Source organism: Mus musculus, chromosome 19, assembly GCF_000001635.26.
Source record: "Mus musculus strain C57BL/6J chromosome 19, GRCm38.p6 C57BL/6J".
Lineage (NCBI taxonomy): Eukaryota > Metazoa > Chordata > Mammalia > Rodentia > Muridae > Mus > Mus musculus.
Genome location: NC_000085.6, coordinates 47,623,883 through 47,636,066, shown reverse-complemented (window position 1 = coordinate 47,636,066; position 12,184 = coordinate 47,623,883). Strand labels below are relative to the sequence as shown.

The following is a 12,184-nucleotide window of genomic DNA, read 5'->3' as shown; positions in this document are numbered from 1 at the left end:
AATAAGGACTTAAAATTCCATCCTACCATCTCCTCATTTTATATGTGTGTGTGTGTGTATATATATATATATAATCACATCAGTAATTATAAGACATAGTGAGTATAAACAATTATTCAAATAGATTTCTAGCATTACCCACAAGGAAATATTTTTTGTTGGGTTGTTTGCCTTTTGTTGGCAGGCTGGTTGGTTGGTTTGGAGGGGGTTTACTTTTGAAATGCTAAGATAGGACAGGCCCTTAAATCCAGGGCACCATCTATACACGAGTCCATATGCTACCACTGAGCTACATCCCAGTTCATGTTATAAGAATACCTTTATAGACACTTCTACTATATTTCATGAGAACGTCTTACGTATAACTTTATCTTTCCCTCTGCCACCCAAGCAAAGGCAAAGCATCCAAGCCTTTGCAGTATTTCTGAGGCACTGACGTGTGTGCACACACTGTGAACTCCCACATACCTCTCATGAGCTGCTGCTTGTTATTCAGGCATTCTCTCTCAATATTGGCCAACTCTGCCTTCTGCTGCTGGATAATCTTTTTCAGAGAACCATCTAACTCTTGTTGTTGCTTCTGAACAAATTCTTGTTCCTAACAGACATGGTCAACCATCTGTTAGTACAGAGCTACTGAATTAAACATCAATTATCAATATAGTAGTTATGTATTCGGTTATCTATGTATTAGTGGTTAGTGGCATTCCTTTCTTTTTCTCTTTTGAGGAATGGTAATAGAGACTGATTCAGGCCTTGTGCGTGTCAGGCAAGTATTCTGGCAGTGAATATACATATATATCTCCTTACAAGATTTCTAAGTGAAGTTTATAAATCTGGTGAGATCTAAAAAAATCACTAAAATTATATTCAGATACAACACAAATGTATTAGTTATACAACACTAATTTATAAAGCACTAGAACATACAACATTCTAAATTCACTATTAAAAAACGATAAACATAGCCGGGTGTGGTGGCGCACGCCTTTAATCCCAGCACTTGGGAGGCAAAGGCAGGCGAATTTCTGAGTTCGAGGCCAGCCTGGTCTTCAAGTGAGCTCCAGGACAGCCAGGGCTATACAGAGAAACCCTGTCTCAAAAAGCCAAAACCAAAACCAAACAACAACAAAAAAATAAACATAAAAAGTATACATCCCGTTCATAATTAAAATGCTCTGTTTCATTAACAGCTTTGGGAAAATATGAAAATTCTAGCTTCTGAAGCTGACTGTCTACAGCACTGTAGCATAACTAAGTGTCTGCTGCACTGTAGCATAAATGAGTGTCTGCTGCATAACTGAGTGTCTGCTGCACTGGAGCATAGCTGAGTGTCTGCTGCACTGGAGCATAACTGAGTGTCTGTTGCACTGGAGCATAACTGAGTGTCTGCTGCACTGGAATATAACTGAGTGTCTGCTGCACTGGAGCATAACTGAGTGTCTGCTGCACTGGAGCATAACTGAGTGTCTGCTGCACTGGAGCATAACTGAGTGTCTGCTGCATAACTGAGTGTCTGCTGCACTGGAGCATAACTGAGTGTCTGCTGCATAACTGAGTGTCTGCTGCATAACTGAGTGTCTGCTGCACTGGAGCATAGCTGAGTGTCTGCTGCACTGGAGCATAACTGAGTGTCTGTTGCACTGGAGCATAACTGAGTGTCTGCTGCACTGGAGCATAACTGAGTGTCTGCTGCACTGGAGCATAACTGAGTGTCTGCTGCACTGGAGCATAAGTGAGTGTCTGCTGCACTGGAGCATAACTGAGTGCCTGCTGCACTGGAGCATAACTGAGTGTCCGCTGCACTGGAGCATAACTGAGTGTCTGCTGCATAACTGAGTGTCTGCTGCATAACTGAGTGTCTGCTGCACTGGAGCATAACTGAGTGTCTGCTGTACTGGAGCATAACTGAGTGTCTGCTGCATTGGAGCATAAATGAGTGTCTGCTGCATAACTGAGTGTCTGCTGCATAACTGAGTGTCTGCTGCACTGGAGCATAACTGAGTGTCTGCTGCACTGGAGCATAACTGAGTGTCTGCTGCATAACTGAGTGTCTGCTGCACTGGAGCATAACTGAGTGTCTGCTGCACTGGAATATAACTGAGTGTCTGCTGCACTGGAGCATAACTGAGTGTCTGCTGCACTGGAGCATAACTGAGTGTCTGCTGCACTGGAGTATAACTGAGTGTCTGCTGCACTGGAGTATAACTAGAACAAGAGTAAGAAAGAAGCTCCTTTTAAGAATGGAGGCAATGAAGAAACACAGGTTATCACAATCTTTGACCCTATTTTTCTAAGAAATGAAACAAGGAAGAAATCCCACAGCTACACCAACAGAGGAGGGCAGAGCTATAACCTATAACCTGTGTCTAAAAAGACTTAGTGAGAAACAGTGCACGGCAGACGGAGGGGAGTAAGAGACGTCTTATGAACCCACGCTCAAAACTCTTAACAATAAAGAAATTCTACCAAAACATTTCATACTCACTAATTCACTCAATAAATATTTATTGAATTTATGCTTTAAAAAAAAGTAAGTCTGGATCTATGCCCCTTTGGCAATAACAGAAGATGGTGTTTAATGCAAATGATACACAAATAAAAACTGTGGGTTTACATTTTAGGACTGAAACAATACTTAATCCATAATCCCATTCTCATGCATCCAGGAAACAATCAAGTCCCAACTCTATTTCAGAACTATTCTTTGGTTCTTAGACAGAGTAGGACAAGAACTGGATCACTACCAGCCTGATCATTAAGGCACACAGGCTGGCAAAGCTCCTCCAAGTGTTGGCCGATGGCACTGCCTCTGGAGTTGGTCATTTCAGGCTGTTGTGAGAGTGTCATGTGGAGTTGCAAATGTTACCGCCATTATGTATGTTTTATTATAAATCTAAACACACAATAGCAGAAAGACAGGTGAGTGAACTGTGTCTATAAAACACAGTTAGCTACTCGACCATAGCAACCTACGTAACTATCACAGCCTAAAAGCGTCTATTTATGTAATCATCTAGATTAAAGTCTCTGGGTTTTATTGAAGAATTCTAAGATCTGCATGCCACCTATTAAGCAGTTAAAACAAACAACAAATCGACTCAAGCTCCCTCTTCTCCTAAAGCAATTATTTGCATTAAAATACTGTTTCTTTCAACCTCGATGCAAATGTCTACATGCAAACCTGTTCAGTAAACCTTTGACCTGAAGGTACAGTAAGGAGTTTCTATTGGTTAAGATGCTATCATTGGGTTGCATAATAGATGTTTAAAAGATCTGCATCAACAGCTTAACTAGTGTTTATGTCAACTTTACATTTAGACTCAGAAGTCAGATATCAAACCATAGACCCATGCAATAAACATGTGAAAACAAAAAGGTGAGCACAGGCCATGCTACCAAGTGCACGTCAGCTGAGAGCAAAGGACACGCTCTAAGTACATGTCAGCTTCTCTATGCAGTTTGTAGCCATGCTGCTGTACTCAAGATCTGGATTCCACAAGGTGGGAGCTCAGTTCAAAAAGAACTGTCTTGAGGTACTTAGTACAGTGCTAGGTACAGGTTGACTCAGTACATGCCAGGTACAATCAATCAAAGCGCACCAACCTATTGGTCCCAAGTGCCAATAAGCTTGAATCATTAGTCCTTTATGACAGTGCCACATTAAAAAGAATATTTTTAGGTTTATTTACTTTACATGTGTGTGTGTGTTGCCTGTGAGTACACACATGCAGTGCGCATGCTCGATACCCATGGAGGTAGAGAGACCTTTGGATCCTCTAGGACTGGAGCTACAGAGGATTGTGAGCTGCCCTTTGGAGACTCGGCAACAGAGCCCGGAGGCTCTGAAAGAGCCGCAAGTGCTCTTAACTAGTAAGCCATCTCCCCAGCCCAAGTGGCAAACTTCTGAAGGCTCAAAACCAACCACAGGAAAACCAAAGCTGGAACCAAAGGGCTCAGAAACTAAGAAGGACTCCGAAATGAAGAGCAATGGTTAAGATGGCCATCCAGAGGGGGCGGAACAGGTCATGTGCTGTGCTGCCTCAGAAGACAAAATAAGGACCAACAAGTCCAAGTCAAGGTAGACAGGGCTAAAGTGCGGTGTGGGCGTGCTTCCTGACCGGAGGTAGCAAGCAATCAGGTTGACTCACAGCTGACTGAGCAAGCAGACAATACAGATCAGACACTAGGCAAATATTTTACATTTTTAAGAGCTAAACATTACTTGAAAAAGACCCTTAGACAGAAATTAATATACTTCTTTACTTCAAATAAGTGTATTCAAATTTAGTATTATTGCCCATTCATTAAACTTATCAACTTCAAAATACATTTGTAGGGCAATTTGTAACTAGAAATTGCTCTTAGGAACAGGAACTAAGAGAAATTTCCCATTCTAAAACGTCTGCCTTTAAAACGCCTTTATGAGCTTAATCAGTAGAAGCCACAAGAACCAAAAACAAAAGAACCCAAACTTAGAAAGCCAAAGTCACTTCTAACAATGGCCTAATAAACTATAAAGTCAATGGCCTTTAAAAGTACAAGCTCAAGTTCCGATAAGTAATTTTATGTCAGTTAACCAATTGTAAGCATTAAAACTACAGCTTTGCATCTAAAAACTATCAGAAAAAGATTATGACAAATTAAACTATTTGTATGAAATTTAATCACTTACTCAACAAATTTACTCAGAAATGGTAATGATCAGAAAAGAAATTATAAATCATAATTTCTTGCTTTAAAAAGTATCTGCCAATTTCTTTTTGAAATCTAATTTGAGAATGAGGAAAACAGAAACGGCTGAAATCAAGCTGTATTCTACCTGCTCCAGTTGTACATACCAAACATCGCAAACAAGAATTAACATGTTATATTAGCTAGCCTTTCCTAGGGCAACTGTGAGAAAGAATACAGTTTGGAATTTCAGACTTAATTTCAAACTATAGTAATAATAACAGTTTTACAATATTTATTATCATCGAGAATTTGAATGAATGGAGACAAGTTACACACGAGTAAAATCACTACTTTTACCATGGCTTTTCTGACCATATCCATAATTAGGACATCTAAATTATATACATAATCAAAGTGTCACTTCACACAAGGATAGAACTCTCATCACAGCATTCAATTTCTCACATGTGCAAAGTTGATAAAATTATACCAGGAAGACACTTTCCTTTTCTTAAAAGCCACGACAATTTCTGTGGTGGGAAGGCAGAAAAACAGCCCTCCACTGCAGGCGCTCTGTGTCCAGCTCTGCTGCTGCTGTCACAGACCGTTTGTCTGCAGCAGATCACTAGTCTGTGCCCACATTCTGCATCTGGATAAAGGACACGAGGACCAGATGGGAACTCTCAGCATCACTGTTAACACAGAGTTTGTGCCAGACTACCATTACTGTTATTCCTGGCATCCACTCTTAGTGGTCTACATTTCAGTCAATGAAGTTAACAATGAAAGGCACATGTGAGTCAAAGAAAGCACAAAAAGAGAAGGCACCTCCCACAGCACGCGGACTTACATCCTGCATTTGGGCGTTGAACACTGCACAAGATGACAACTGAAAAGACTGAATCATGACCTGAGCAACACCCTGTGGATCAGAATACAATGCACCTCCCAGGTGAGAATACAGGTATCTAAATGGCTTTGTGTAAACGGACAGAATGTACAAATGTTGAGCTTTAGGCCTAGGCCAAATCAATTAACAGAGGGACCTACTACCCACCTATAGGATAAAAGATGAGAACTACATCAGTAGTTTCCAAACTCTAATGTGCTACTCATTTGTAAATCAGTAGATTTCCTTTTTAAAAGCTCGTCCACATAGATGACTGACTGAAAGACAGAAAGATAGATGATAGAGATAGATACATAATTAATAGATAGACGATAGCTAGGAGAGATAATAGATAAATGATAGATATGTAGACGGATGGTAGGTAGGTAGGTAGGTAGGTAGATAGATGCTTATAAATCAGGTTAAAGTGGTGTTCTTAGGCTTACAAGCCACTTGAGTGGGTACAGCACCTGCTGAGGCTCCATATGACAACTCTTAAAAAATGTTATCCTCTTAAAAAAAACACAAATTAAAGAAATAGGAAAGAAACAAAGGGAGGGAAGGAGAGAGGAAGAGAGAAGAAAAGGGGGAGAAGAAGGGTGTGACAAGGAAAAGAAAAAAATCCTTCTCTTTAGTCCACAGGGAAGCGGCCCTTACCTTTGAGAAAACGTTCCTATGAGAAGTGAAAAACCTGGGGTCTGGGTGTCAAATATGGACCAGCTCTGTGGCTGTACAGCCATGATTTAACAACTCTAAAAGTCTAAAACAGACTGCAAAATTACCAGGTTTTAATACATTTATCAAAGAAATAAATACATTTGAAATGCTACATTCTAAACCCTTAAATTTACAGAAAGAATATACCAACTACTTTATCTTTCATGAGAAAATATAAACCTGCTCCCTAAATTACATGAAGTCATTAAAAAGGTAAGCTAAAATTAAAATATAGGATTACTCAATTCACTCAACAATAAATTCTCAACTCTTACCATTGATAGAACTAAAACCATCTTTTTGTCCTTTTTAAAGCAAAACTATATTGCTCTTATTTATCTAGCTTGAAATCTAAACTAACCAGAAGTATATGTGTAGCCAGCAAGGACTTCCTTTTCACTTTGTTTACAAAAAACACCCAGTAATAAACACAAAAGCAGATGGCTAAGCACGTGGCAAGCCTGTGTGCTATGTGGCGATCCACTGTATAAACCTGGAGCTGAGGTTGTCTGCACAGGAATCCTGGTTTTACCACTTGCCAGACATGTCAGTGTGTGACGGGTCATCCCACCTCCCAGGGCTTCTTCCTCACCTCTAAGACAGAGTGATGCTCACGTGAGACTGCAGCATCAGAAAAGTGTTAGGTACATGGCAAACCCTATGTCTGTCACCATTTCCTTCAATTAGTCATCCCGCTCCAGGACAAGAACAAGTGCCTCAATGGCTTATAGCTAGAAAAACAGTAGTTATATTCACCTGAGTTTATTAAAATTGTAAATTCTACAATCATAGTTCCCCTTTTTCCCACAGAATTAAAATATTATCAGCTCTGAAATGACAATAGGCAAACAGTAGTTTTAAAATATCTTTACTGCAAATGCACGTGCATACACACACACACACACACACACACACACACACACACACACACGTCACTCACACTTTAGTACCAGTCTATGACATGGTTCCTAATGGATTTTTGATACTTATGTATTTCTTTCTAGGATCCTACAAAGTCCAAAAATTTAAAAATCATTTGTTATCACATAAAACCACATTAAGACAATAATATATTGAGGTAACATGGAAATTTTGTTAAAACATTTATTTGGTTAATTCATCCATCTTGTAAAAAGAAAAAATATGCTGTTTACGTAACTGTTAGATTCTAAACCAAAAATAAATATACTAAAAATGTTTTTAAAGTTGATTATGTTGTTGATCTTTTAAAAAGCAACAATGTTTGATCTACCATTTAATAATAAAATTTACCATTTTTATTCTAAATGGTTTTCAAATAGTCATTCTTTTTCTTTTCTTTTTATTTTAAAAAAGATTTATTTATTTTATGTTTGTAAGTACACTGCAGCTATACAGATGATTGTGAGCCTTCATGTGGTTGTTGGGAATTGAATTTTAGGACCTCTGCTCGCTCTGGTAGGCCCTGCTTGCTCTGGTCAACTCTGCTCCGGCCCAAAGATTTATTATTATTCATAAGTACGATGTAGCTGACTTCAGAAGTCGTCAGAAGAGGGCGTCAGATCTCATTACGGGTGGTTGTGAGCCACTATGTGGTTGCTGGGAATTGAACTCAGGACCTTCAGAAAACCGGTCAGTGCTCTTGCCTGACCGCTGAGCCATCTCGCCTTCCCAGTCATTCTTTTTCTAAGCACAGGGTTATATATTACCCTCCACTTCTCTCCTAAAGGTCTTCTAGCAAGCACTGCAACCACTACTTAGACCCAAGCGCTTCCATCATGATAAAATCAGCAAACAGTAGGCATTACCCTAAGGCATTCATTTCTTTTATGTAATCAACTTTCTAAACATTTCAGTTATTCATATTAGCAATTTAAAGGTCACCAAGTATAAATTCAACATACTTAAGAAAAAAAAAAAAAGATGCTGGGTATCAACAGACGGGGGAAAGCTCAACACTAAATGGTGATTACAGCTAAAATCTCCTCTTTCACCCATGGTTTGCTAAGGCAGGAAGGAGAAAGGCTGCTCTCTGGTTGAGTGGCCTGCAGCTGCTGCTGTTACCTGAGCGTGCTGGCTCTGCGCAAGCTCCTCTTTCCTGCGCTTCGTGAGCTCCCTCCTCAGCTCTCTGGGGGCTTTCTCCACTTCATTCATAACCTACAGTACACAAGCACGCGGGCGGTGGGGAATGACACTTCCTCCACAGAAAGCGTGTGCGTGTGAGCAGAAAGCTACAGATCAAGACTAAAGCTGTTAAAAAGATTCCTTTCACCATGCATCAGCAGAAGCATTAGTTGGTGGGAAAGAGCAAAACTACAGAGCATGCTTAATCTCGGTGCAGAAAGAGGCAGGACAGCACACTTGCTTGACTGTGCCCTCGTGTATTCACCAGAGAAGCAGCGCTCACAGCACTATGGCTGAGAGGACAGCGATAGACTCAGAAATTACAGACGTACCTATCCAGATGTTTAGGACTAAGCACATGGAAAGCTAATGTCATTTATAAAGTGCAAACTTTACCACTGACTTGACAATACCAAAGGTAGAGTTCTAAATGATCCACTTCATGACAACAGGGTAGGAAAGGGAAGGGAAGAAGCAAGTGGGACTTCAAATCAATGGACATTAAGATTTTTCCATAAAATATACCATTTCATACATGGTATGACACAATGCATATAGCTGACTACTTTTTGTAGGATTAGATAACATTCTCTTTGGTGAAAACTGAAGCCAAGCTGGTCAGCTTTAAAAGCAGTAACAAGGAATCTTAAAGTTTAGTAAGCTATGATTTGTTACACTAAACCAAATATATTTTAAAATGAAGCATTTTTTTAATTCCTTCTTTTTTTCAAAAGCCTAAATGTGAATTTCACCCACCAAAAGCTCTATAGTCCAGCTCTGAAAAACAAGCATGTGTTTACAAGTCAAAGCACCAAAAGAGCCCAGATTCCAAATCACCACATGCCACTGGCAAAGAAAGAGACTGATTTTGATTTAACAGTATCCATAAAGTTCCCAACAGTAATTCTTCATGAAACCAAATCACCAATCAAAGCAAAAGACTCCCAAATTGCAAGAAGTTTAGCAATAAGGTAAAAATACACAATAAGATTATTCAGTATAAACACAACACCATCTCATAACTAGTGAACATCCAAAAATCAAAATAATAACAGTAACTACAGACGTATTCATCTAGAATTAAATCCTTTAATGTGATACAAAGATTAGCCTCTCAACAAATAACCCAGGATTTTTTTTCAATTAACAAAGATTTTTATCATTGTATATGAAGCAACTCTGTATAAAACATTACAACAATAAAACCAACCTTTTAGAAATGCTAACTACCACAAATAAAGCTGCATGCAACCAACATTTGACCTAAGGAAAGCATCAAGTCCTTGCTTTGCTGTTAATGCTCAGTTCCACCTCACTATATCCTTAAGAGTTAATAACACGCTGTCCAGTTTTCTTCTTAATCAAATGCTAAAGTCAGAGGCTAAAATCTTAGTAACTGGGACATGTAACAGAAGTAAAAATGCATTTCCTAGCTTGGTTATTGTCTTCCAACCCTAATAGAACTGACCATAGTCATTTTCCCCTGGGGTATTTATATCCCCAAAATGGAAATCCTTCACCTGCACTGAAGATGTAAAACAAATCATAAAATTGTTTCTGAAAATTGCTTGCCTGTATTTTATTTTAATCTAGGAACAAATGGACAATACATGGAAAACCTCTTTACTAGCTGATAATAATCAGCTACACAACATGGAAGTAGCTCAGGAAAGTCAAACCATTTTATAATTGCATAATTTTTTCCCAAAGGTATAATAAGAGATGCTATTTTGAATATCAAGCTATTCAGTTTTTGCTTGGCAAAAATGTCTTTAAAAAAAATCAATAAACCTAATGGAGAAAAATTCAAATGTCGAGTAAATTGTACATGATAATTCTGACTGCTACTAATAAATACCAGAGGTTAAGTTCTCTTGAAAACGTATTTCTGAAGAAGGCCCTAAATATTGCATTACTAAGAGGGGATGGCAGAATGCAATACAGCTTGGTCTGTATTTGAAGACTTAGTTCAAAGTTAAGTGAGACAGGCACTGAAACCTCTTTTATTCCCGTTTTCTTGGCAGCAAAATGAAGGTAATATCTGACTTCACTAACTGCCAGCCTATCATTGTTTGGAAGACAGAACAAAGGAACAAATAAATGAGCAGTGTTCTGTCCCCCATTGTTCCTAATGCCTCAGTCTGCAATTTGCATTTTAAAAGCGGCTGTGCTGGTTCCCAGCAGCGGCTCACTTACCTCCTTCTTGCGGTTTTTCAGCACATTCTGGAACTTGGACAGCTCCTTCTCCTGCTCTCCTTTGATGCGCTTGGCTTCGTCTCTCAGGCGGTTAGTGTGCTCTTGTTCTAGCCGTTCAATTGTCTGTTTCTGCTGCTTCTCTAAATTCTCAATTTCTTGGTCATATTGTCGCTTCTTACTCTGTAAAACAATGCAATCTATTCAAGCATTGTACAATTTTGAATATAGAAATACTTATTATAAAGGAAGGAAGGAAGGAAGGAAGGAAGGAAGGAAGGAAGGAAGGTAGGTAGGTAGGTAGGTAGTTGAAGCCAGGCATGGTAGCACATGCCTGCAATTCTAGCACTTGAAAATTGGCGGCAGGAATGAGCACTATATACTGAGACACTATCTCACAAAATAAAGACAAAACAAAAGCCCTCAAAAATAAAAGAAACTGAAAAACAGAACATTTTGCAAAAATCTATACAGGAAAATCCAGGAAAAAGACATAAATTTTAAAATTAAAAAATTAAAATTATGGAAAAAGGACCACAAAAGCACTGGGTGAGAACATCTCTCATTATTTTCTCAGGACCCAGTTGTGATGACCAAACACAAAATTAACAATGCCACATCCCACACTCCACAGTCCTCAACAGTTATTATAAGACTGCAAAGCATTGTAATCTAAACATCAATATTATTCTTCTCATACACATTAGACTAGATGATCAACCTACGATCACTGAGATTTCGTACCACGCTCCTAAATTCCCTTCCCAACTGAGAACTAAGAACTGAAGGCCTCAGCAGGCCTCAGCAACAAGTACACAGCACGTCACAGCAGTGGGGACGAGGCCACGAAGGCCTAACTGTACAAGCCAGCGAAGAAAGGAAAATTTGAAAAATCAAAACAAGTTTTGGATTTTAATCTCAGCTCGAGCTAGATTGCCTTAAAACTTTAGAATCCAGAAAACTTGCACAGTGTCTCGATGATAAAGGTGTCGGAAAGGGTTTTCTGAGTAGAACTGCAGTTGTCCAAGAACGAAGGCCAACAATTGATATAAGGAGGACTTCACAAAACTAAAAAGCTTCTGAACAGCTGAAGAAACAGTCAGCTGCACAGGGGCGCACAGAACAGGAGGGGACCTCTGCCAGTCTGACTCTGACAGAGGATTGATATCCAGCACACACAACTCAAAAGCAAAGAGCCAAAACCACCAACAACCCATTCACAACCGAGGCCTGAGGCCTAAACACAGACATCTCAAAAGAAGAAACAAGTGGCTAAGAAATGTGTCAATAAATGTTCACTGTCCCTAGTGTTTGGAGAATTACAAATCAAAATAATCCTTGAGATTTTTACCATAGCCCAGTCAGAATGGCAAAGAGCAATGGACTAAGTGACAGCAGATGCTGGAGGGGATGTGGGGAAAGGGAACGCTCACTCACTGCGGGTGGGACTGCAAACAGCTGCAGCTCCTATGGAAACTAGTGTGGAGAATCCTCAAAAAGCTAAACTCCATCTCTCAGGGGACTAAGCTAGACCACTCTTTAGCGTATGCTCAAAGGGCTTGGCAGATCCTTGCTACTACCTGACAGAGCCTACCCACAGATATT

At 39.5% G+C, this 12,184-nt stretch overlaps 1 protein-coding gene across 3 annotated transcripts in view; it reads right to left on the bottom strand.

Moving 5' to 3' along the window:
- Slk (STE20-like kinase) overlaps positions 1-12,184 on the bottom strand; it is a 65,228-nt gene that overhangs the window by 9,180 nt on the left and 43,864 nt on the right. For 2 of the 3 annotated variants that reach the window (NM_009289.3, XM_006526827.4), the window contains exons 12-14: positions 10,583-10,762; positions 8,327-8,419; positions 469-598 (exon numbers count right to left, since the gene is read on the bottom strand). In NM_009289.3, the coding sequence (NP_033315.2) occupies positions 469-598; positions 8,327-8,419; positions 10,583-10,762 (403 nt within the window). The remainder of the gene's footprint in view (positions 1-468; positions 599-8,326; positions 8,420-10,582; positions 10,763-12,184) is intronic. The other variant, NM_001164639.1, reaches the window with a different exon arrangement.